We start from the raw sequence: 25,481 nt of genomic DNA on the forward strand, positions 1-25,481 counted from the left end.
GAAAAATTAAACCTTTTTTTGATCCCTTCACACCTTCCTCGCCGCGTGCCCAGCGGGATTTGGGGCTCACTGACCCTTTAGGAGAGCAGTCTGGGGCTGAGGGAATGGATGTTCCTCCCTTCAGGGTTTTATTTGAGCTGATAGTGAATCAAAACATTGGTTAATCATCCAGATTGTCTCCTGTCACCAGTATAGCCAGGCTTAGACCCAAAATGCTGAAGACATTTTGCCTGCTTGCCCACCTTCTTTGGTGCCCTGTGCCCAAGCCAAGTGTGACCCCACCGGCCACCCAAGTGCCACGGGTGCTTGTCTCCAATCATGACCTGATGGCTCAAGTAAATCCTAAGAACTGGAGAGCTGACACAAGCCACCACGTCACCCAAAGCCCAGATGACCTGCTACGTCACCCGGGCCACCCCGGCAGCTCTGCAGTGGCCCCTTTGCTTTCACAGTGCCACCAGGCCGGTGTGGGTGGCGTCGCCACTGCTCCTGCTTGCGGGGCTTTTCTCCAATGCAAATCACCGCAGACTTATTTATAGCACCCTTATCCCAGCGGGGAAGCCTATTTTGGGCTAATGCTCAAGCACCATAGCAGCGCAGGTTATTTTAACCCAGTGTTGGTTTATTTTCAGAGCTGCCCTTCTCCGCACGTGCTCTGAGGTGGTTTCCAACCATGGGGTCCTTTCTGAGAGTGGTGAAGCCAGAGACTGGGGGAAAGAGGGACCACATGAATAAATTTTATAGATTAAAACCTAAACCAGCCTCCACAGCAAAGGTCTCTCTGACACCACCTGCCTGGGATCCACCCAGCATCTTGGAAGGTTGATCGGCTGCAGGACAGGCCATGAGCAAGGGACAGGAGAGGAAGGGTTTCTGGAGAAGACAGCCGAGGGCTCAAGGTCAGGTGAGACAACATGCAAGAGGGGAAGGAGAGCAGGGTACGCAACGGGGGGAGAAAAGGAGAACTGAGACCTGGATGCTCGTAAAATGTCCAGGGGCACAATACGGTGGCCGCAGGCACAGGAGGGAGCAATAGCTTTGTTCAACAGAGGCTGGAACAGCGCAGCGGGATGGGATATGCTCTTCTTGTCCTCTGCATCCAGGGGACCTCAGCTCTGGTCCCACCACAGGCCATCCTGGAGCAGCCTGGGAGGGGAGGCTCTACCTGGCTCTGGATGCTGCAGGGAGCAGCAGCGCCATTTATCAAGCCGTGAGCATGGGCTTCTCGGCAGTGAGTTGCCAGAGCTCGTAGCCACCCTTGCCAGCTTGTAGAGCTGAGAGCAGCAGCTACTGGTGCGCAGCAGAGCTGTCAGCCCCATCCTCAGAACGGGGGGGTCTGCTGGGACAGCAATGCCAGGTGGGGTGTCCCCGCCAGCCATGGCAGCAGCATCCAGAGGGCTCACAGCTCCATCTCCCAGCGTGGCAGCAGGGCTGGAAAACTTACTTATACCAGGCCAGAAAATACCTTAAAAATTAAAATATATTTTAAAAAATTAAATTCAACGTCTTCCCTAACCATGGAAGAAAGCCCAGCAGGGCTCCTGCAGCCCTTCTCCCACAGCCTGATCACCAGCCTCCAGTCCCTGCTGCTGCCCGTATCCCCAGCCCTCCACCACACACTCTCCTCGTGCCTCAGTTTCTCCCTTGTGGTGGTGCAACCCCCCCTACCCCCACTCCCTTTAGGCCCCTCGGTACTAGGCGTGATTTCCTCCCCACCTGGGCAATGTAATAATACAATGGGCCATCACGTAATGGTCCAACATGAAAGAAAAGGCGGAGAGCAGCGGACCAGAACACTATGGGACGCCCTCAGTGTGCCCGGCTCCCACCATCTGAAAATAATAATGATAATTGATCACTCCTGACAATATATGGATAAAAAAAGGCAAGAAGGAGGACCCAGGGAACTACAGGCTGGTTAGTCTCACCTCTGTCCCTGGGAAGGTAATGGAGCGACTCATTCTGGATGTCGTCTCCAAACACGTAGAGGAACAGGAAGTTATTGGAAGTGGTCAGCATGGATTTACCAAGGGCAGATCATGCCTGACCAATCTGATAGCTTTCTATGATGTTATAACGGGTTGGCTGGATGAGGGGAGAGCCGTAGATGTCATCTACCTTGACCTTAGCAAGGCTTTTGACACTGTCTCCCATAACATCCTCATTAGGAAGCTGAGGAAGTATGGGCTAGATGAGGATCGAGAGCTGGCTGAGTGGCAGAACTCAGAGGGTTGTGATCAGCGGCACAGAGTCCAGTTGGAGGCCTGTAACCAGTGGTGTCCCCCAGGGGTCAATACTTGGTCCAATTTTGTTCAATATATTCATTAATGACCTAGATGAGGGGATAGAGTGTATCCTCAGCAAGTTTGCTGATGATACCAAGCTGGGAGCGGTGGCCGACACTCCAGAGGGCCGTGCTGCCATCCAGCGTGACCTGGACAGGCTGGAGAGCTGGGCAGAGAAGAACCAAATGAGGTTCAACAAAAGCAAGTGTAAGGTCCTGCACCTGGGAAGGAAGAATGCCAAACACCAGTATAGGTTAGGGGCGGACATGCTGGGAAGCAGCTCTGAGGAGAAGGACCTGGGGGTCCTGGTAGACAGCAAATTATCCATGAGCCAGCAATGTGCCCTTGTCGCCAAGAAGGCCAATGGCATCCTGGGCTGCATAGGGAAGACTGTGGCCAGTAGGTCGAGGGAGGTCATTCTCCCCCTCTACTCGGCACTGGTGAGGCCACAACTGGAGTACTGTGTCCAGTTTTGGGCTCCCCAGTTCAAGAGGGACAGGGAACTACTGGAGCGGGTCCAGCGTAGGGCAACCAAGATGATTATGGGACTGGAGCACCTCCCTTATGAGGAAAGGCTGAAAGAGCTGGGACTCTTTAGCCTGGAGAAGAGAAGGTTGAGGGGGGACCTGATTAATGTTTACAAGTATCTAAAGGGTGGGTTTAAGGAGGACGGAGACAGGCTCTTTTCAATGGTTCCCAGTGACAGGACAAGGGGCAATGGGCACAAGCTGGAACATAGGAAGTTCCGTTCAAATACACGGAAAAACTTCTTTACAGTGAGGGTGACAGAGCACTGGAACAGGCTGCCCAGGGAGGTTGTGGAGTCCCCTTCTCTGGAGATTTTCAAGACCCGCCTGGATGCAGCCCTGAGGGATGTGCTTTAGGCAATCCTGCTCTAGCAGGGGAGTGGGACTAGATGATCTCTAGAGGTCCCTTCCAACTCTGAAGATTCCGTGATTCCGTGATTCCGTGGCCACAGAGGGGGGGATACCAGGACCCCAAGATCGCACAAGTTCTAGGTTTGTGTAGCTGGTGGGAAATACCAGAATATTCCACTGTCTGAGCTGGGCCGGAGTGCAAAAGTACCCGCTGAAATTCAATTATCTCAGATTCTATAGGGAGCAATTCTCGCGAGCCCCTTGGAGCTCTCCTGGCTCACAGGGGCTGATGGCCAGCACCCTCCCTGAGTCAAGAGCCACTCAGGCTGACACCCCCAGGGTTAGACCAGGGCGAGTCAACCCCTCTCCAGTCTCGGTCACTGCCCGTTGAGGAATGCCAATGCACTGTATTTACTCTAAACTCAGGGAAAAGGGAAATTTTTAATTATAGGCTAGCTTCTTTCATCCACATCTTCATTTTTACGCGTCTGATATAGACACTAGCTTTACAGAACGTGGACGTTCTTCTGTTTGTAGGAGTCAAAAGGGCGCGAGAGGCACCCACTACTAAGAGATCTTTGATCCCAGCAGTTGGAGACCCACGTGCGCATGCTTAGAAGCTTTTGCTTATATGTATTAACTTGAGTTATATGCTTTTGCTCACAGGTGTATGTATTGATTTGGGCTACACCTTATAGTCAGTCAGTGCCAATCTTGTCATCTTCAAATCTGTAATTAAGTCGCCGTTCAATTATTTTGTTAAATCATTCTGTAAATCAGTTAATGATTCAGTGGTGCTAAAATTCAACCTCTTGATCTCCTTCAAATCATTAATAAATTTTGAATCGCTGCTAAATCATAATATTTCCATCTGCAACACCCCTCCACAAGCTGACAGATAAGGGGGGGGGTGGAAAACGGGCCGGGGTCTCAGCAGTGGGCAGCCTCTGTGCTGCTGTTTGCTGCTGGCAGAGGGCACGGTGCTGCACCGTGACCCTGCCTCCCCCATTTGGGAACTGGGCAGATCACACCATCCCGCTGGGAAAAGTGAGTCAGGGCCGGAGCTGCTGCCAGCCCCTAATCCTGGCATCCCAACCCCGCAGCTCCAGCCCAGGCCCCGGCCGCCCTCCCAGACCCCTTGGGACCAGCACCAAGCTGCGAAGGAGCTGGTGGAGACTGGGAAGGACAACCATGGAAAAGCCCTTGGATTGAGCCCTGGGGGAATTCACTTCCCTCCCCCCAGTCCCGGCCCCCAGCCACATAGGTCTCAATGCATTTTTATTAAATTCTTACAAAACAGAATACAAAATTCTGGCATCAACAATTGTTATAAAGGAAAACTTCAATTCAGCTGTATCAGTTCACCTGGTACATACAGTAAAGTGCTTGTTTTTGTGTTGTTGTTTTTTTTTTTTTTCCTTTTTTTGTCAGTTTTTTTTTTTTTTTCCCCATTTTCATTTTTACTTTCCAGCCAGCCCCCGAGTGGAGACTGCCATTGTACAAACCAACAGCGTGTTAACGTGACTCTTGTCAAACCAGCTTTGGCAGTCTTCATCAGTTGTAAAGAGGAGAAAGTTTCTCCTGTTTTGATAAAAAAAGAGTTAGCTTCACAGTAAACGTTTCTAACCAGTTCTAAGTCGAGTTAGTCAGCTGAAGGAAGGGCAGGGGGGAAGGAGAGGAAGCCAAAACGCTTAAAATTTCCAGCTTAAAATAAAAAAAACCCAACTTTTCAAAGTTGATTTCCAAGACAGATGCTCTATAGTGGAGGAAAGGCTTTGAAAGAGGAAGAGGAGGCAGAAGGGTGTTGGCGAGAGGGGTTCGCTGGTGCTGGAGCCCAGGTCGGGGAGCATCTGTCTGGAAAACCACCCCGGGAGAGGCGCTGGCAGTGGGGAGGGGACGTCCAGCCCCAGCACGAGCATCTCCCCAGCCGGCCCGCTGCGGTGCCGGCCCCACGCTGCCGAGGCACCCAGGGGTGCCCAACACCACCACGAGTGAGGACTAGAGGCGTTTCAGAGTTGATCCCCCGGCTCTAAAGGCATTTAAGGACGCTCTCTAAACACAGGGCCCCTGCCACGCACACACCACAGCTGCTGGGGGGGGTCGCCACCCCAGTGACATGGGTCCCGCCCCCTCGAGGGGAACCCCCAAACCAAAATGCAAAGCCAAACCTGGGCTGAGCAACCTGCAAAGAGCTCGGATGCTTCACCCCCCACCGCGCCTGCCCCTGGCAGGTCCATCCCCTCCATGCAAACACCCGCAGCACCCGCCGGCATCCCCGGACGAGGACAACCATGGGGACGAGCTCCTGCACAGCGCAGGTGGCCCAGGCCCTGAGCCAGCCATCAGGAGAGTGTGTGTGTGTGTGTGTGTGTGTGTACGCGTAGATATGGGATAGGTCTTATGCGTGGGAAGAGGAGGGAAACTCAGTTTGCCAATAAAAGCACAGGGGGAACAAAAAAAATTTCAGAGACAGCCCCCCGCCAGCCCCTTCCCACAAATTTTTTTTTCTTTAAAAAAAAAAAAAAAAACCAAAAAAAAAGGCTGCGGCGTGCAGCATTAACAATAGCTTTCACAATACCAGCTCAAGGCATCGCGTACTGTACATCATTCAAGTATTTCTTAATATAAGACAACAAGGAATTATCTACAACTGATAAAACAAAATAAGCTATAAAAAGTAACAATGTACAATCAAGATGGATTTTTTTTTTTTTTCCTTTAAAGGAGGCCTCTCCCGGGTATCCCAGTGCCTGTGGGGTCTGGGGGGGGGGGCCTCCCCTCGCCACCACCCCACTCCTCCCTACACTGTGCAGTGGGACTGGGGGCACCGGGGGAGAGGGAAGATCTCAAGTGCAAGGTGGTTGTGGGCGGGGGGGGGGATACCTGCCCTCCCTGGAGGGGGGGGCAAGAAAAGACAGTCCCTGCCCCAAACTCCATCAACACCCGAGATCATCGTCTCCCGAGATAACTCACACACACCTCCCTGAAACAAAAAACCCCAACATATATTGCATAGTATTGCTGTCAGCAGTCTTAAAATAAAAATGAGAACTCCCCCCGCCCCGAGACAGGGACTCTCTTCAGCTGAAGACCCGGGGAAGTCTCTTCCCCAGCTCTAAGAAGCTCCCAAAGCCTTCCCCTGCACATGCGACTGGCCGAGGCTGCTTTGCAAAAATATAAAGCCCAAAGCATTGAGTTTTGGAAGGGAGAGGAGACGGCTAACGGAGGGGGCACCCTCCCTCCCACTGCACTGGCCTGGGAGACGCAGGGAGGGCAATGGGCGCAGCTCGGCAGCACCCAATGGTGGGGAGCGGCGGTTTGGTGTGTGGGGCAGGGGGTGTTTGGAGGAGCTGGAGACCCAGCACAGGCACTGCTCACCCGGACAGATCCAGCCCTGCACGGCAGAACCCAAACAAGGGCCTCGTCCCAATCCAGCATTCCGAGTCCTTTCCCTACGCGCATTCTCTCCCTTCCCTGAAGCAAGCTCCGAGGAAAGGGCAACATCACGCATGAACACACATGAAGATGGATGCACACGCAAGAACACACATGCACACGCGTGAACACACACGCCCGGCTCTCCCCCGTCAGCCCTGCACTGACCGGGCGCTGCTGCCCAGGCCCCAAACCCTCCAGCCCCACATCCTGGGCTGCTCTCCTGCACCGGGGCTGCCGCCAGCCCGGCCACTTGCCCACTGGCATCCCTTGGCACCCTCCCTGTCCCCAGACCCTCTGCCACAGCAGCCTTGGGGCCAGCCCGAGGCCATGCCAGGTCACATTGCCCTGCGCCAGGTCCCAACACTTTTTAAGGGGGTGTCCTTCGCTTTCCCTGCTATTCCCAGAGGGGTTTTGTGGGGATTTTTTTAGCTGCTCCGGCCACCCTGTAGACCTCAACCTCCTCTTGGGCCTCCACGACGGCAGAGCCACTGGCGAGCAGCCCCTCTGAAAACAGGGGTGCAACACCCGACCCGGCGCAAGAGCACAGCCCCAGACACCCATGCATGTGTCCCGTCCCGTGTGTCGTTCCCCCCCCCCCGCCCCCGGCTCTGACCTTGCACCCAGGGAGCTGCTGGCAGGAGCATGGGAGGAAAGGAAGACATTTCTCCGTGCCCTGTAGAGAAGCACAGCTAGCAGTTTAAAATGAACAACTAAAAAAAGAAAAAAAAAAAAAAAGGGGGTGAATAGCTTATTCTGGAAACGGGCTGCCGAGGAGAGAGGGTGGTTCGGTGGGACAGGGCACTGCTCCCTCGCTGGCACCATCTCCCCAGCCCAAGCGGTTCCCTGCACAATGCCCACTGCGTCCCCACAAAGCGCAGCCGGGGACATCCCCGAGCATGGGACGGAGGGGCTCCCCGCACCCAGTAGGTGCCTCTTGGGCCCCTGGGAGGGAGGGGGTTGTGGGATCTACCCCAACATCGGAGAAAGACCTGCAGCTCCGAGGGGAGGGACGAGGTTAAAACGTGACTCCCGTTGTTGAAAACGCGACCGAGGGTCTTTTGTTCACAGTATGAAATGAGCTGAAATCGTCAAAGCAGCCGCGGATACAAAGAGTCCTTTGGTGTCCGGGAGGGGGGAAAAAATGTCAGAGGAGAAACCAAGAGTCGGGAAACAAAAGTCCGTGTGTCTGTCAGATGTTCTTGAGTGTGCCCTGGGTGAAGCAACCTCACGCTTGATTTAATACCTTAAAAAAAAGAAAGATCTTAAACAAACCCTCCCACCCCCAGACCTACAAGATCAGCAAAACCTTGGAAACCAGCCACAGGGATGAGTCCTGATCTTGTCACTAGCCAGAAACGGTGGGGTTTTGGGTGGTGGGGGGGGCAGGGCGCGGGGAAGAAAGAAAGAAGGAAGAAGAGGGACACAGGGTACAGCAGGTCCGAGGGGCACAGCTCAGGCTTGGTCGGCCACCAGGACCAGTGGGGCCACCAGGTGCTGCCCGGCAGCCACCGCCTTGGCCAGGCTGCTCTTCTGCCGCCGCTTGGCCAGCTTGGACTCGGAGGGGGGGGAGAGCTGCATGGCCCGTGAGGTAGCTTTGATGATGATGGGTCGTGCTTCCTCCTCCGCCTCCTCCTCCTCGTCCTCGTCATGCCGTGTCAGCTGGCGGTTGACAGCGATGGCCTCAGCGGCGAAGGAGGTGAGCTCTTTGGCACTGCTGTTCCTGCGGGGGAGGCAGAGGCTCAGGGTGGGAAGTGAGGCGGGCGGCAGGAGGAAGGTGGGGGTCAAATATCGGGGCGTCCCTCCTTGCGTGCACACCACGCCAGACCCGTCAGGCACCAAACCACGGCTTGAACCCGTATCACGTGCTGCAACCGCTGCCCAGACAGCAAGAGCTGCAGCAGAGAGCAGCCCACTGAGGCCAGGATTTGGGGGGTGGGGTGGGGCTGGGACATGTTGACGCCCCCCCCCCCCGCCCTTCCCACATCCCAGGGCCACCCACACTCACCTCTGCAGGATGATGGGGGTCGGCAGGGTATTGTCTGGGGCGCACTGCAACAAAATGCGGGCGGTCAGAGATGGGCAGCCCACGGCGGGGGGTGTCCCCCACCCTGGCTTTGGGGAGCGGAGTCGGGGGGGGGCACAGCACTCACCCCCTGCACCCAGGGGTGCTCCAGGACCTGGGCTGCGCTGAGTCGCTTCTTGGCATCTCTCACCAGCAGCTTGGAAATGAGGTCTTTGGCTCCGAAGGAGATGTGCGCCCAGTCCTTGTCGGGAAACTCGTACTTCCCCTCCTGGATGCTCTCAAAGAGCATGTTCTGGGGTGGGAGGATGGGAAAGAAAAACAAAAAAAAAAAAAAAGGGGGCTGAGCCGGGAGCGGTGCTGCCAAATCAGCGGCGGGTTTCAGCGACGCCGGGGTCCCCCCGCGCACCTGGCAGGTGTGACATGCCTCGCCCCGGTCCCAGCCACAGTCAGAGCCGCAGTGGCCCACGAAGGGGGGGTACCCGCTCAGCATGATGTACAGGATGACGCCCAGGCTCCACAGGTCGCAGCGCTTGTCATAGATGGATGCCTCCTCGTTGAAGGCTTCCACCACCTCTGGGGCCATGTACTCAGCGGAGCCGCACTGTGGAGAGAGGTGGGGGTGGGTGAGCCCTGGCATGGGGGGCTCAAGGGACAGGGGACCAATGGGACACAGCTGTGCTGGCTGGGGGGGCCTGCACCCCCTGAAATCACAGACTGGTTTGGGTGGGAAGGGACCTTAAAGCCCACCCAGTGCCACCCCCTGCCCTGGGCAGGGACACCTCCCACCAGCCCAGGTTGCTCCAAGCCCCGGCCAACCTGGCCTTGAACCCCTCCAGGGATGGGGCAGCCACAGCTTCTCTGGGCAACCTGGGCCAGGGGCTCACCCCCCTCACAGCAAACAATTTCTGCCTCACATCTCATCTCAATCCCCCCTCTTCCAGTTTCAAACCCTTCCCCCTCGTCCCGTGGCTCCCCTCCCTGCTCCAGAGTCCCTCCCCAGCTTTCCTGGAGCCCCTTTAGGGACTGGCAGGGGCTGGAAGGTCTCCGCGGAGCCTTCTCTTCTCCAGGCTGAACCCCCCCAGCTCTCTCAGCCTGTCCTCCCAGCAGAGGGGCTCCAGCCCTCCCAGCATCTCCGGGGCCTCCTCTGGCCCCGCTCCAACAGCTCCGTGTCCTTCTGCTGTTGGGGGTCCCCACGTGCAGGCAGGAGTGAGGGTGCAGACCCGGCTGCTCCCCAGGTTTGCTCCCGGCAGGGCAGACCACCCCTGCTGGGTTTCTCACTGAGCCCCACCACACACAGGGGATCCCACAAACCTGCTACTCCAGGGGTCACCGAACTCTGGGAGGGGCTGCCACCCCCCCAAAAAGAAAAAAGCCTGAAGGGGTGCAACCCCCTCCCGGGGCAGAGCACCCGGCGAGGCCGGACCCACGCTCCGCAGCACCGCCAGCACCACCCAACCGGCTCAGTCCCATGGCCCAGCAGCAGCCGCAGAGCGCCGCAGGCGGGCGGTGGGGCCCTGCCTGCTCCCTGCCTGCGGCGGGCAGGGCCGCCGGAGCAGGCGCAGGATCCGGCCACGGAGGAGGAGTTCAGAGTGATGCAAGGCGAGGCTGGGGCCGTTCCCCCAGCGCTCCCAGGACTCTGGGGCTTTCCAGCGCACGTGACCCGCAGCCCACACGGGCCTCGTGACCAGGGGAGAGAAAAAGCTGCAGCCAGCAGATAATCACCCCGTAACATAACGAGAGGCCTCCTAACGAGAGTCCTCGTCAGCCCCAGCAGCTGATGCCACCGCAGGACAAAAAAAAAAATTAAAAAAAAAAATAAACCCCAACCACCTTTAACCCTGCAGGAACAGGGCAGCCCACCCCCATTGCTGAGACTGGGGAAACTCAGGACACCTCAGTAAATCAGCCCCTGCCCCAGGAAGAGGGTAAATGCAGAGGAACAGGGGGGCTGGGGTATTTTGCCACCCCCCACCCTTGTGCACCCCACATTGGACGGGCTATGTCCTTCCCTGCACGTGAGCACCCCAAAAACACCGGGGTGCAGGGCAACACCCTGCAGGGGCAGGGGGGGCTGTTGCTTGCGATAAGTGGAGTGGGGCTTTCCATGATTTAGGGGGGGGCCCACACTCAGCATCCCCCCCCAGAAAGTGGGGTGGCTCCTGGCAACACGGGGGTCCCCCCAGAAGATTTCAGGGTGTCCACCCTGTGAGGTCTGCGAGCAGCACCCCACAGCGGGGAGGCCGCAGCTCCCTCTCACCCACCACTGGGGGGGTGGGGTGTGTGTTAGATCAGGGGCCCCCCCCTTGCCTGACCCACTTCTCCCCACGAGCGCCAGCCTCCGCGCAGCCGCCTCTGCCGGGGCCGGCTGTTGCTAAGGCTCAGGCAGCCCGGGCTCTGCGCCAGCCCCCCCGCCCCCCCACCTTATGTAACCGCATCTCGCCCGCCGCCGCGGCGGGGACACACACACACACACACACTCCCCCATCAGCCACAGCAGCAAGGGGCGGAGGGGGGTTCCTCATGCAGACCTGGCCTCCAAAGACTATAGGGCAGTGGGGGGAGGGCCCCCCATTGCCAGCCCCCCCCCCCGCCCCCCCCAAGAACAGTTCCCTCCCCCATCCCCAAGGTTCCCACGCTTACGGGGGTGAGCAGCTCCGGGGTGGAAATGGGGGAGCAATCGCCGTTGAGTTTGATGCCGCTTCCCAGGTCGAAGTCGCAGATCTTCACTGGGGAGACCTGGGGGCGTGTGGGGGGGGCGGGGTAAAAGGAGTGGTCAGTGACACACACCCCCCCCCCCCAGCAGCCCCCTGGGGACCCGCAGCCTTGCTTTTGCACCCCCGATGCTTGTAACACCTGGTTGTATCATGCTTCACACCACCCCGTCGGGGGGGGGGGTGTCCTGTGCCTCCCCCCCGGGCAACACCCCTACGCTGCACCCCCCACCCCGGGCAGCACCCCCTTGTACCTCCCCCCCCCGCCCCCCCTATACCCCCACCCCAGCTGCCCCTGGTTCACCTGGTCCGGGCTCTCGCACAGAATATTTTCTGGTTTTAGATCCCTGTGTGCGATTCCTGGGAGAGGGGGGGAGAAGAAGAGACAATAAGGGCAAAAAATGCCCCCCTCCACGGCAAGATGTCTGGGGGTGGCTCACAGACCCCTCCCTCCCCACCCCAAATCACCGCCTGCGTCGTGGCGAAGGGCAAAAAATTGCTGCTGGCCCCGAGTCCCGGCCAAACTGGAGGAACCAGCTCCGCACCACGCGAAGCCTCACGATGCGGCTGGGCCTGATCCTGCACAGCCGGGGCCGGGACTGTCCCCGAGACAGGAGGACGCGGGGAGGCAGCACCCACTGGGGGAGAGCACAGCAGCACCCACCCGGGGCGTCCCAGCTCACCTTTATTGTGCAAAAAGTGCAGGGCACTGGCAATATCCTGCACCACCACGCTGGCCTCCAGCTCGTTGAAGTGGCGTCTCCGGTGGATGTGGGTCAGGATGGAGCCTGTGGCCAGGTGAGAAGTGAGTGTGGGGCTCGTGGGGGGCTCCCATCCCCCCAGCTCCCCCCGCCCCAGCACCGCACTCACCCCCTCGCATCTTCTCAAACACCAGGTAAAACCTCTCCTCCTCCTCGAAGAACTCAATCAGCTCCAGGACGTTCCTGCAGGGACACCAGCATCAGCCCAGCATCCCCCCAAAAACCTCCTGGGGTCCTCCTGCTCCCTGCAGCCCCCCACACCCCCCAGGGGGGGCGGGATATGGGACAGGAAAATTAGGTTTCCAGTGATTGAAACCACACGGCCGGGGGCCCCCCGGCTGCATTCCAGGGGGGAGCGGGACTGTCAGCGCCCGGCTCTGCTCCCTAATTGCTCGCAGACCCTCCTCCTGGCTCGCTCGCCCCTCGCCAGAAACGGCCCCGCTCCGCAGCGCTGATGGCAAACGCCGCCGCCACGGCTCGGCCCCCCCGCTCGGCACTGCTCCAACTTGGCCGCCATGGCCCCCGTTGTCATGACAAACCGTTTAACGGGGCGAGGCCAAGGGGAGGGCTGCCTGGCTGCAGCCCACGGGTGTCTCGAGCGTCAGCCCGTTCTCAGCCTACTCCCCACAGTCACTGGGGGTGGGGGGGACAGGGACACGATGGCTGCCCCGTGGTACCTGTGTCCCTGGCACTGATACAGCATCTCCACCTCGCGGAAGACCCTGCTACGGATGTGTCCCAGGCGCTTCTCGATGATCTGAAATGAAAATGGGGGGAGGCTCAGGGCGAGGCACCAGTATCGGGGTGGGGGACACACACAGCTGGCAGCTGCTGTACCCCCACCCTGCCGGTGGCTGAGGACCCCCAGGTCCGGGCAGAGGCAGGCAGGGGGTTCCCGAAGGGGTTAAGGCAGCAGAACAGGCTGTTCCTGGCGGCGGTGCCAAGCCGCTCCCTCCTGGGGCCTCGGCCAAGGCGAGGTCCATGTGACACCCGAGCCCTGGCAGCCGAGAAGGGCGCTGGCATGGCGGGTGATGGGTAGATGGGCCACAGCATGCGCAGGGGGTCCCCACCCAGAGGGGAGAGCAGGATGCTGCCCCCGGCCCTTTGGGGCACACAGTGCACCCTACTGCCGTGCAGCCCTCCCTCCTGCCTCAGTTTCCCCCCAAAGCCCCCCCGGGGTGATGGGGGAAGCCAACATTTGGCCATGGGGCCCGTCCCAGCCCCTTTGTGCTGCGGCCAGGAGCCGGCAGGGCGCGGGGCTGTGGGACCACCACCCCTGACCCCAAAAGCAGCCGGCTCCTCCCAACCCCCTCCAGTGCCCCCATGCTCACAGGGGCATGGAGGCCCTCCCAGGGTGAGCGGAACTGGCCACCCTGCTGGCACCACATGCCCCTGCTTGCCCCAAGTCCCCAGACACGTCGCAAGTGTTAATTTAATCTCCCGACTGCTCTAATTTACAGGCAGAGGAGCGTGGCTAAGCGGGTTGACCAAGGACCCCGGAGACAGGTGGTGGCAGAGCACAGTGTGCCACCTGCACAGCCCCATCCTGCCGCACTCCTGTCCCCTCTCCTTCCCCTCCAGCACAGGAAACTGTCATCCTGTGCCAGCGCTGCACAGTCACAGGAGAGCCCGAAATGCGGAGGGTGGAAAGGGAAACTGAGGCAGGAGGTGGAGGGAGCCGGGTCTGCAGCCCTGAGCAGCAGAGCTTTACCTTCACCGCGTACTCCTTGTTGGTGATGAGGTTAACGCAGGACTGGACTCTGGCATGGGCCCCTTCTCCCAGCACCTCCTCCTGCAGCTGGTAAACATCTGGCAGGGGAGAGGTCGACTGAGCCGCTGGCCCCACCACAGCGTGGGACGCCACGGCCATCCCTCTCCCTGGGCTGTCCCCAAGCCTGGGGATGTCAGGAGGGCCCCAGCCCTGCCCCAGGTTGGGGGGGGACCCCTGGCAGCCCTGCTCACCTTCAAACCTGCCGGAGAAGCTGTCAGTGGCTCTGCAGCGCTTCTTTTTCTTGTTCCTTTTCTTGGCATCAGGGATATCGATGGGTTGACTTGAAGGCATGTCTGCGCCGGAGCAAAGCCACCAGGGTGAGTCACCCCTGTCTGCCCCATGCTCCCCCAGCATCGCCACCCCGGGGGAGTGCAAAGGGCCGCCATCCCGGGGATGAGGATGGGAGGACCCCCCCCGGGATGCAGCCCTGCGGGAGGCACCCGCAGCTCACCGGGTCGGGACGGGCACTCGAAGTTGAAGACGGGCTCCAGGTGGTTGGACTGGTCAAACTCCAGGTCAAAGGGGTTTTGTCCCTGTGGGGGCCAAGAACCAGAGTGAGGTGGCAGCCACCAGATCAGCTGCTGCCGGCTGCCCAGCACAGAGCCCACCCACCCCACCAGTGCGGGACACGGTGCTGCTGCAGGAGGGACCTGGCGAAGTCCCAGGGAGAGCCATGGGAAGAAGAAGAAGGGTTTGACCACATCTCCTGATGGGGATGGTGCTGCTGGGTCATGCCTCCATGCCAGCTGCCCCAGGGATGATGAGAGGGGCTGGGGCCACCCGCACCGACCTGACCCAACCCCAAATCTCTACCCAGACCTGAGCTACAGTGACGGGGGAGGAAGAAAAGCCACGGGGCAGGACGGGCTCCAGAGTCATGGTGCCGTGTCCTCCTGGCTCCCCACAAGGTCACAGTGGGCCTGCTTAGCCCTGCTCCGGTGACTGTTGTGCCCCCTGGGCTGTGGGACACCTGCGACCTGGCAGGACCAGGCCCTACCTCAACTCCTCCCTACGCCCCAGACTGGGGAAGGGCACAGGAAACGCTGCCACCCCCACCCCAAACCCCGCTGGCTCCAGTCTCAGCACCCCAAAGGGGACACGGGAACCCTCTGCCCCCCACCGTGGGACGGGGCAGCACCGGGGTGCCTGGCCAGGGAGGCGAAAGGGCCCCATCCTCTGCAGGGTTACGAAATCTGCTTGGGTGGAGGTGGCAGCTCCCAGCGGCATTCCCAAACCCGCCCCGGTGCCCCGGCCAGCTGCCAGCCCCCGCGCAAGAACACCAAACCCCAGCCACCGCCGCCAGAAAACGCCTGTTTACTGCCAGGGCAGCCTTGGCGGGGGTTGGGGGGAGAAGTGGGGGGGGTGGAGAGGTCCCCAGGGTCACACCCGCTCCACGCCCCCCCCTCCCCACCCCAAGCACCACTCCAGACCTCTGGGGCCAAACCTGCACAGCGTTTTGCCAGCTTCCTCCCCGCAAAAAAATAATCTGAATTTGCAGCGTCGCCCTTCAGCTGCCAGCCCCCCACCCGCCCACCCCGGCCAGGGGCCAAGGCCCTGTGTCAGGGTGGCCGCTTTCCTGGGATGAGCAGCTCTGGCCCGTGTCCCTGCACCGGGGGCAGGATGAGGCCTCCCGGGGGGGGGGGACACGGGGGGCCCTGCCAGCTGCCGCAGCACCGACACACAAAAGCTTTGGGGGATGGGAAGTGCGGGGCGGACGCTGCGCACTGGCTCCATCAGCACATCCGAGGTGTCCCCGTGTCCCCAGTCCCCAGCTACCCGGGGGGAGGCGGGGCGGGGAGGGAGCCAAACCCCAGCCAAAAGCCTTAAAAACAGGATTAGGTGTCAGCTAAAATAAGCCGGGCAGGTTTCGGGTGAGCTCCCAGCATCCCTCAGAGCACCGGGAGCCAAACTAAACAAAGATCCCACGAAGCCACTGTGCCGCAGGCGGGACAAGAGCCGGCATTGAGGGGAGTGGGACCCGGCAGGATCGGGCCCCCACCCCCCCCACCCCCCACGGAGCACGACAGCGGCCAGGAGAGACGCGGTGTGACAGGGCTGAGGGTGTCCTGGCCACCCCTGGGGGGCCTGAGAACGTGTGTGCCCGGATCCGGCCCTCGCACAAGATGTTTGCACAACAGGTCCTGAGCCCCTGCAACCCCCCCCGAACCCCCCGGCTGCGGCCCAGCACCCTGCTCGCAGATTTGGGGTGCAGCCACCCCCACCCCACGGGGGATCCCCGTGGGAGCCGCAGGGTGAGCGGAGCCTGGATGCAGCACCCCAGCGCCCACCCAGGGCCGGGCTGGGGTGGGGGGGGGGGGGCTGCGGAGCCGACCCCCGGGAGCACCCCGACCCCGGGGGGTGGGGTGGAGAACAGGGGGGTCCCGCTGCCCGCTTCGGGTGGCACCGCCCCGGTGCTTCCCTCCTTCGGGGGGAGTGTCGAGAAGGGGTGGGGGGTGCGGCGGGCAGGAGCGGTTCTGTCCCCTTTCTCCCAACCCCCCCCCCCCCCAAAAGCAGGGGATGTGGCGCTGAGCGCTGCAGAGCGCAGGATCCGGTCGCCGCGGGCCCGCACCGGCCCTGCCCGCACCCCCCCGGAGTCTCCCCGAAGCATCCCCCGAGCTCCCCCCCCCGGAACATCCCCAGGGAGGGGAGCAGCCCCTTACCTTGAAGGAGCGGTGGAAACCCGGGATCTCTGATTTCTTCTGCACCATCTTGCTGCGGGGGGCGGGGGGGGGGGCGCGGAGCGGGGGGGGGCGGTGTTGCTGGGAGAAATGGGAGGCGGGGGAGGCGATAAAAAAAAAAAAAAAACAAAACTAAACGGGGCGGGGGGGGGGAGGGCGGGAAGAGGGAGGCGGAGGGACGGGCAGAGCCGGAGGGGAGTCCGGGGGGTGGCCGAAACCTGCGGGGAGAGTTGCGGGGGGATGGGGTGTCAGACGGCTGCGGCCCCGCACGGAGTCCGCGGCCCCGTCCCCCCGCCCCGGCGGCGCTCACCGGCGCGGCCCCGCAAAGCCGCCGCTGCTGGTGGTACCGCAGCCCGCACCGCCGCCCGCTCCGCTCCGCTCCGCGCCGCCGCCGCCGGGAGGGGACGCGCTGCTGCCGCCCCCGGAACCTTTATAGCGCCGGGGACCGGCCCGGCCCGCCCCGCACCGCCCCCGCCTGTCGCCGCCCCGGACACCCCCCGCCCTGCGCTCCGGGACGGGGACACCCTCCCCCGGCACCCCCCGGGGACACCGACACCCCCTCCCGCCCCGGGGACACAAACACACCCCCTGCACCCACCGGGGACGTCAACACCCCCCGCCCGCTGCACTGGGGACACAAACGCACGCCCCCGGAGCCCCCTCCGGGGACACAAACAACCCCCCCGGCACCCGTGGGGGACACCGACACCCCCACCGGGGACACCCCCATACTGCACCGGGGACACAAACACCCCGCCCGGCACCCACAGGGACACGAACGACCCTGCCGGGCACCGCCCCCCTGCACCGGGGCACCCCTCTCTGCTGCTCCGGGGACCTGGACACACACACACCACCCCCCATCCCCCCCCCGGGCACCCTCCTGCGCTGCAGCTGTGGACGGGGACGCCCCGCCCCCCCGCGGGGCCCCCCGCACCCCCACTGCCGGGCATCCCCCTGTGCTGCAGTCAGGGACAGGGACACCCCCCTGGACAACCCTCTGCACTGCAGCCAGAGACAGGGACACCCCCGGTCTCCCCCCCCCCCCCCGCACTGCACCCCGAGACAGGGACACCCCTCAGACCCCCCTGCACTGCACCAGGGGACAAGGGTCCCCCCCTGAGGCACACCCCACTACCCAGTCACAGGGACAGGGACACTCCTGGGCAACCTATACTGCACCCAGAGACAGGGACACCCCAAGTCCCCCCCCCCCCCACTGCACCCCAAGACACAGGCACCGTCCCCTGCACTGCATCCACAAGCAGGGGCACCCCCCTGCACCACACCCCGAGACGGAGACAGCCCTCCCCACGCCAGGGGACAAGGACACACACCAAGCACAGGGAGCGGGACACCCCCGGGCACCTTATACTGCACCCGGGGACAGGGACAGCCCTTGGGGTCCTGCCACCCCCCCAGGGCCAGCGACACCCCTTTGGGGGTCTCCCCCTGCACCCGGGGACACGGACACTCCGGCTCCGTGTGCACTTTCTGTGGCCCCAAGGCTCAGGGCGGGGGGGTGGGGGCCAGCCCTGACCTGCCCCCAGCCCACACATGCCACAAGCAGGGCAGTGCTCAGCCCCGCAGCCAGGCCTGCGCCAAGGCGGGGGGGGACAGGGCACGGGGTCATGTCCCTCTGTCCCTGCAGGCCACCGAGGCCCTGCTGCATGCGGTCAGTATTGGGGGGTGAGGGAGGGGGATTCGGGAGCAAGACCCCCAGTCCAGGCTTGGTGGCACCATGGGAGGCCGTCACCGTGTGGGTGTCCGTTGTTCTCCCCCCTCCCCCGACACCCCCCGCCTCGCGTGACGCCAGCCTGGGCTGAGAACAGACGTGCTCGTTGCGCCGAGCGGCAGCACTGGGGCCAATGGCTGCGGCACCGCGGTGCATGACTTCACCGGCCGCGCTGCGCATTGGCTGCTCGCCACTGCCGCCATTGCGCACCCAGCGGGCCACCCCCCCCACCACCCCCCACCCCCGTTTCGCTGCAGCCGCCGTCCCCGGGGCGCCCCACGTCAGACACCCCCCCCCCCAGCCACGCAGCCCCTTGGCCTCACCGCCACCCTCTGCCCCCCCTTCTCCTCCTCCCCCCGCTGTTTGGGAACGTTTTGCTGCGGAATTTGCAGCCCCCCCCAAAGCCACCACTGCTATCCTGGTGTGAGGCCACCGTGGTGGGGGCCTGGCCAACCCCATATCTGCCTTAGGCCCCCTCAAATCTGCCAAAATTCCTGCTTTTCCCAGGCCCTGGTGCCCGCTCCTGCTTTCAACCTGGAAAAACCAGACACCCGGGCCCTTTCTGTATTAGTGCTGCTAACTAGGGCTCCCCAATTAGACCAGGCTGGCGTGGGGGGGGCAGACGCGGTGCTGCAGGACAGGGGGGATTTTCAGGGTTCTGGCTCCCAGGGTAAGAGGAGGGACAGGGGACAGGGACAGTGCCACGGGGCGCGCTGGCCGCTGGCACCCGTCGGACGACTCAGGCTGCGGCAGCAGAGTCACATGCCTCCAAAATTGCGCACGCTGCCATGTAGGTCACCCAGCCGGTAATGACAGGGCAGCAGCGCCTGCACCCACAGCCCGGGGGGCCACCCAGGGGTGCCCGGCGCGGCGGGGACAGCTGGGACCAGCCGGGAGCTCACCCAGCCCACAGGGTCCCCAGTGTCACACGGGGTGCCGGAGTGCCCGCGGCCATGCTTGCCGGCCGTGCGCTCGCTGCGTGCGTGCTACCTGTTTGCTGTGAGCTTGCTGCACAGGCACTGCATGCTCTCATGTGCTGGATGCATGTCCTGTCACCTGCATGTCACCTGCATGTCACCTGCATGCTTGCTGCATGCTCACCGCCCGCTATGAGCTTGCCTGGGGGCCCTTGCATGACCTCTGCGTGTTTGCTGCACGCCTGGCACACGCTCTCTTTGTGCTTGCTGTGCGCTCTCTGCACGCTCTCTGCATGTCTGCATACTCACTGCGTGTCAGCGTGCTCACTGCTTGTCGGCACGCTTGCTGCATGCTCGCTGAACGCTCGCTGCATGTCTGTGCGCTCACTGCACGCTCACAGCACGCTCACTCCCGACTTGGTGCTTGTGCTCCACACTCACTCTCCTTCCGCTCCCTGCACGCTCCTGGCTCCCCGTGCACTCTGCACGCTCACTGCGCGTCTGCGCGCTCACTGCACACTGAATGCATGCTCGCCGCATGCTTCCTCCGTGCTCACCACTCGCACTCTGTGCTCGCTCTTCACTCCCTGCACGCTCCTGGCCTCTCTGCACACTCGCACCTCGCTCACGGCACAGTCACCGCACGCTATCAGTGCGCTGCCTCCCGCGCTGTACCCCCTCTGTGAAAGGCCCTGACCCAGGCGGTATCGGGGTGACGCCGGCGTCATTCAGACTGGGACCGGGGGTGGCAAGAGGCAGCGGGGCGCGAGGGGCGGCTTCCTCCGGCTGCGGGGCCGCAGGCGAGGTCTGCAGCCAGGCGTGATGAGAGCGTCGGGTCTCAGGCTGACGGGAGCAGGGAGCGAGTGGATGGTGCCATTTGGCCGGGGGGATCCTGCTGGTGCAGCGTGCTGCGACTTTGGCCACCGGCACCCGGGGGACAGGCACCCGCGTGGGGCCGGACGCTGCCTGGCAGCCAGGCATGCACAAAAGCACACGTGTGTGCGAGGGCGAAGCAGGAGGAGGCAGAGCATCACCTGTGTGCCCGGCACATGTGCACACACACACACACGCACACGCAGGTGCAGCCCCTCCGGGCACAGCAATGTGCCAGCATGCGATTGCCCGAGGGCTGGCTCCCACACGTACATGCGTGTGTGCGCGTGCACACAGACACACACACACACATGCACTGCACACATGATCATGCCGGCACCATCCCATGCATGTTTTTTGCCTGCACAGGTGTTCGTCCCGGTTCTTCGCTGTGTTTCCCTGGCCCTGCGCGGCTCAGCGGATGCAGGATCCGGACAAAATGCCCCGCCGGAGCCCGACCCCACTGCTTGCCTCCCAGCCTCCCCCTTGCGTGTGTATTTTGGGGGCTGGAGCAGGGGGTCCCACACTGCACACCTCCCCCCGCCTCACAGCAGCCCTTGCAGATGTGGGGCTGCAGCAGGTCCCCGCTGCGGTGGCTCCAGCCGTGGGGACACACGTGTCCCCAGCAAACCCACAGGCAGCGGAAGGGGCTGTGACGGTGCCTGGGGAGAGGCAGCTCATGGCCTGCAAAAGAGAAACACGAATTTTGATGCATTTGATGCCACCCACCTGCTTGGTGGGTGCTGAGACCCCCCCAACCCTCCTCCCTCTGCCTGATGGTCACATCCAGCATCCCGGTGGCAGCAAACCCGCCGTGCCCTACTTCTCGCTGGCATCCACGAGTGGCGAAACCCCCCCGGGGTGGCTGTGCCTCTGCGGCATCGCCTGTTCCCGCCCCCCGGTGCCACTGGGAGGGGGGTCCCCGTGGCTTGGCGGAGCCCCCCGCGCTGAGACCGGCCGAGAGAAAACAGGAAAGCGAGCGGGGCTGTGCCGGAAGGTGGCTATTGTTGGTGCGGGGAGTAGAAGGAGCTGGAGTTGGGCCGGAGGCCACTGCGGCCACCCTGCCCACCCACCACCCCTCCAGCGGGTGGCACAGCCCGCTCTGAAGCCACCCACGGCTGCCTGATTCCCCACAGGACGTGGGTCGGCCCCGGTTCCGGCAGGAGCAGTGGTAAGGCGGCCGTTCGTGGGACACGCGGGGCTTCCTCCCTCCCTGCTCTGGTTTGGAAGGGAAAAAATAAAATAAATCCTTTTTCCTGGTGTTATTTCCCTGGCCCAAGGAGAGCCCAGCTTGCCTGCCCTGGGAGTGGGAGGACTTGTAGCCCTGGCTCCGTTTCAAATGAAAAATCTTGCAAAAAACCTGGAATTTCCTGCCGGGCAGAAACCCAGAGGTTTGACTCTCACAGCGCTGGTTCTGCTGCCGGGGCGGGACGGTAGGGACAAGGGACACGGGGGACACGTGCACGCCCAGGGCACGCGCAGTGTCCGTCCGTGCTGGCCACACGCCAGCAGGTCCCCAGCCTCCCTCCTAGCCATGACACAGCCAGGGGGGATTTGGGCAGCTCCCAGGGATCCCGGGCGGGTCTGACCCTCCAACCCCAACTCCCACTGCCAGGACGGGACATTGGGGCTCCAGCGCACCCCCAGGTCCCAGCGGTCACCCCCCCACCACCACTGTGGGATTTTCCCCAGGGAGGTGGCCCCAGTCCCTCACTCCCGGTCTGCTGTGGGGAAGGGGCGGGGGCAAACCCCGCTTGGCTTTCACAGGTCCTGCTTTGCACCTGTATTTTGGGGCTGCCCGGGGACCCCCAGGGCAGAGCTGCCCAGCCCAGCCTGTCTCGGGGACAGCGGAGGGACACGGCCACGAAGTGAGGAGGGGTGGCCACGCTGGGAGCAGGGAAAGTGGTGCCGTGCCTCAGTTTCCCCAGCTGGAGGAGGTGCTGTGGGGTTCAGGAGCAGCTGTAACCCCCAGCTGGAGCAGCTGGGCCATGCGGCCCCGAGGGAGGGCACAAACACACCTCAGGGCGATCTCCCCCCCAAAAAACCTTCAAGTGGAGAAGCCAGTTCAGTAGGGAGCGTCCCCTGTCCCCCAGCAGCCCCACGGGGACGTGACCAGCACTGGCTCCACCACCTTGCACTGGGCAAAGCCCAGGGGACGAGGAGATGGAATCGTTGGGGCTGGGTCAGGACCCAGCACAGGCATCTGCAGGGAAGATGGATGGAGTCACCGCGGGGAGGGGAACCCCAGCAGCCCCCGAAACCAGGGGCAGGAGCTCCGGGGGCTGCGGTTTCAGGGTGTTTGGGGAGAAGGGCAGGGAGCGGGCTCACGCTGTGCTGCAGTGGGGGTCCCAGCTGGTCACCGGCAGGAAATGGGCAAAGCATTTCCAAGCAGCTTTTAAACACCCCGGCTTCTTTTCACCCCCCCCTCCATCCTCCAAATTCCCCAGGAAGGGATGAAACCCGCAGGCGCTGTGTTACCATGAAGTGGCCCCGGGAGTTGGGGACGCGGAGGGAGGGGAGAGGCAGGCTGGCACGCCACGCTGTTCCCTAGAAGGAGCAGAGAAAGTCTCAAACCACCAAAAAAAATTACCCCTGCTCCATCGCGGTTTGAAAAGGGCATTGAAACTGCAGCGGGGGCCTGTGCACCCCCGGTACCGGTGGCCTTGTCCCAGCAGCCTCTTGGGTTTGCAGGGGATGTTGTTCGCCAGGAGCAAAAAAATGAGCCCAAGGCCCCTTTCTTTAAGCCGCCGCTGGCAAAGGGCGTGCTCCCCACTCCGATGCTTTCCCAGGAGGGCTGCCGGGTCCTGCCCGTGTTCCCGGCACGGGGATGGGGAGCTGCTGGCTGCCGGCCTGGCAGCACTGTCCGAGGGAGAGGGGAGCGCATGCCACACTGGTGCCCGTACCCTTGTCCCAGGAGCGGCTGCCGCCTCCTCCAGGGAGCCCCAGAGCCCAAAACCAGAGCGGGGCCACCCCAACACCCTGTGCCCCGGAGGAGGTGGGTGGTGGGTCAGGGCTGTGGCGTTGCCAGGGCCCCCCCCGGGGAAGGATCTGGCCCCAGAAGCATCAGCTGTCCTGGGGAAAAATATAAAGCACATTTCAGAGCGCTTGGAAAGCTGCTGGCTGCCCGTTCAGGGACAAGGGATGGAGGAGCAGGCGGACACGGGGCTGCCAAGGTCTGGGGGGGCTGAGCACGATGGCAGAGCTGTGCGGGCACATGTCCTGTGCCACCCCATGCCCGTTTCCCCAACCCCAAAGGTGCAAGGGGGGATGAGCAGGGGACGAGGCAGCAGCTCCTGGGAGTGGGAAATGCAGCCCGTGGCCCCTCCAGAGGGGGTCCATGTCACGGCTCCCCAGCGATGGTGCAGCCGTGAGACACTGCCCGGCGCACTGGGGAACAGCATCTCCATGAGCCGCCCCGGCTGGAGCATCACTGCAACGCCCAGTGATGCTCCGAGCAGGATCTGCTGCGTGGGGAGGCAGTGGCAGCCATGGACATCCCCGTCCTCACCCAGCGGGGACGTGGGTCCCACACAGACCCCATGGACATCCCTTGGCTGAAGCCATGCGGCTGCAGATGCTGCAGGAGCCCCCAGATCCTGCTCCCTAGGGCTGGTTTCTGTGGGCCACCGCAAGCGCTGCCCCTGCTCCCCAGCTTCAGAAACCAACGGCCAATTTGAAGCAAACCCTAATGAGAACTGAGGTCCTGAAGCTCCCAAGCAACTCGACATTTGGGGGCTGGAGGAGCCCAGAAGGGAGAGGGCACAGGGTGAGCGATTGTTTCCTTGGGAGCAGCAAGCAACACCATGCTGAACCAGAGAAAATAAATATTTCCCTTTGAACATACGGCCACAACAGAGCGCCCTGCCGCCTGTGAGCCCCTGCCCGCTCCAGCTCCAGGGCAGATGCCATCTGTGGCGTTCGGGAGGGGGTTCCGCCCCGCAGAGGGGAGGCCACCTGAGCCCCGGGCACGGTACCTGCTTGAATGCAGATATGCAAATCTGTTCTCCTTTGGGCTCTCAGAAAAGTTTTCATGACACCTCAGGTCTGTGGACCCCACCAGCACCCAGGGAGACGAGCGGTAAAATTACAGACAGGTCCTGGTCCCAGCTGAACTTGCTCCGCCAGGCTGGGCTCAGCCCCAGGTGCTTGCTTGCAGACTTCGGCTCGCTTGTGACGAGGCGGCTGCGGCTCCCAGGGTGGTAAAACATCAGGCCCCCACACGGAGAGATGAAAGCTGGGTGCTGCCCAGGCGGCGGAGGGGAAAAGGCGGAGGCAGAAGCGGGGAAAGGCCGAGCGCCGGCTGTGGTGGCTCCGCAAACCTGTCTGGGCAACATCCTGCACTGCTGCATGAGGGAGGACCCCAGTGGCTGCTTCTCCCCTAAAGGTGCTTTTCCTCTTCCTCCTCCCGCCTTGGCTGAGCCGGTCTCATGTGGAAGCAGCCAGACCCTTCCCCAAACTAAAGGGAGGGAGGGCAGCGGGAGGCAGCCCTGCGGGTGACAGCCGATAGGTGCCACACGCCCCTGGACGTGGCGCTGACAGCATCCAAGGTCGGCGTGAAAGGGAAAGAGGATGAAAAGCGACAGGAGGTGACCTGGCCCAGCTCAGCGCCCGCTCCAGCCCCACCACAAGCCGGCACCGGGGTCCCTGCGGGTCTGTGCCCTCCCCTGCGTGGGCACAGGGGCTGGGGGGGGATTTCTGCACCCTCTCCCAGGCAGTGGTGGGTCTCAGCTCCATGGGGGGCTTTGTCCATGGCACTGTGGGGCTATACCGCACCCTCTAGTGGCACCCAGCCAGGGGGCGACATGGTTCCAGCCGAGCTGCACCCACAAAAATCCAGGAGAGGGGCCGGAGGGGGTCTGGGAAGGCCCAGCACCTCCACCATGCACCAGGAGCGGGCAAGACCCACTGCAGGCAGGGCAGGGCCAGGTCTATAGGGCCAGGAGGTGTGGCTGCGCAGCCCCTTCCTGCCCTCCTGGCCAGGAAAAGAACCTGGGGACCCTGAACGCAGAGCTTCGGCCAGTCTAGTCCGTCACCTCTACAGCTATCTATGCCCATGGCTCCTTTCAGTGGCAGCCAAGAGTCCCTCAGCAAGCTGGCAAAAGCTCAAATTCGCCTCCCCTGCCCGCATCCACCCAAGTTTGAGAGCTGGGAGAATCAGCCCCTGGGTGCAGGGACAAGTCAGGACAACCCCGTGCCGCTGGTCGAGCTCTGGCGCCCGCCTGCTCTGCCCCAGAGCCCTGCGGACAAGCACGGGGCCCAGAGCAGCCCGGCCCCAGCACCTGGAGAGCAGGAGGAATCAAAGCGTACGGCAGCAGAGCCAGGGGCACACACCCAAGAGCTTTTAGCAACCATAGGAAACAGCTCTCCAGCACACTTCCCAAGGAGTCCAAACTCACCATGTTTGCTTTGCT

General features: G+C 62.4%; 1 protein-coding gene across 8 annotated transcripts; it reads right to left on the reverse strand.

Moving 5' to 3' along the window:
• Positions 1 to 4,424: 4,424 nt before the first annotated feature.
• On the reverse strand, positions 4,425 to 17,041 carry MKNK2 (MAPK interacting serine/threonine kinase 2). Of its 8 annotated transcripts, none has more exons than XR_010073903.1 (15): positions 16,528 to 17,031; positions 14,319 to 14,400; positions 14,059 to 14,160; positions 13,808 to 13,905; positions 12,774 to 12,853; positions 12,206 to 12,279; positions 12,019 to 12,123; positions 11,640 to 11,695; positions 11,265 to 11,360; positions 9,031 to 9,225; positions 8,752 to 8,916; positions 8,607 to 8,650; positions 7,591 to 8,321; positions 7,215 to 7,274; positions 4,425 to 4,744 (listed from the first exon to the last, which is right to left on the reverse strand). XR_010073903.1 is itself a non-coding variant. In XM_063357729.1 (14 exons), the coding sequence occupies exons 2-14, from the start codon at positions 16,573 to 16,575 to the stop codon at positions 8,054 to 8,056; spliced, it is 1,413 nt and encodes a 470-aa protein (XP_063213799.1). In that variant the 5' UTR covers positions 16,576 to 16,763; positions 16,856 to 17,031; the 3' UTR covers positions 4,425 to 8,053. The 8 variants fall into 8 exon arrangements, 3 of the variants coding, with proteins under 3 accessions (XP_063213799.1, XP_063213800.1, XP_063213798.1); XR_010073902.1 differs by having other exon boundaries at positions 7,215 to 7,311; XR_010073901.1 differs by having other exon boundaries at positions 4,425 to 7,274.
• Positions 17,042 to 25,481: the final 8,440 nt, after the last annotated feature.

The sequence above is a fragment of the Chroicocephalus ridibundus genome, chromosome 22, assembly GCF_963924245.1.
Source record: "Chroicocephalus ridibundus chromosome 22, bChrRid1.1, whole genome shotgun sequence".
Classification (NCBI taxonomy): Eukaryota; Metazoa; Chordata; class Aves; order Charadriiformes; family Laridae; genus Chroicocephalus; species Chroicocephalus ridibundus.

What these genes read in the sequence shown, in the direction of transcription:
- MKNK2 (XM_063357729.1), bottom strand. Translation starts at nt 16,575, where the DNA reads ATGGTGCAGAAGAAATCAGAGATCCCGGGTTTCCACCGCTCCTTCAAG. An exon ending in ACAAGGAGTACGCGGTGAAG is followed by an intron (nt 12,854 to 13,807) that starts GTAAAGCTCTGC and finishes TTTTCATTTCAG; the next exon opens with ATCATCGAGAAGCGCCTGGG. An exon ending in TATCAGTGCCAGGGACACAG is followed by an intron (nt 12,280 to 12,773) that starts GTACCACGGGGC and finishes GTGTCCCTGCAG; the next exon opens with GAACGTCCTGGAGCTGATTG.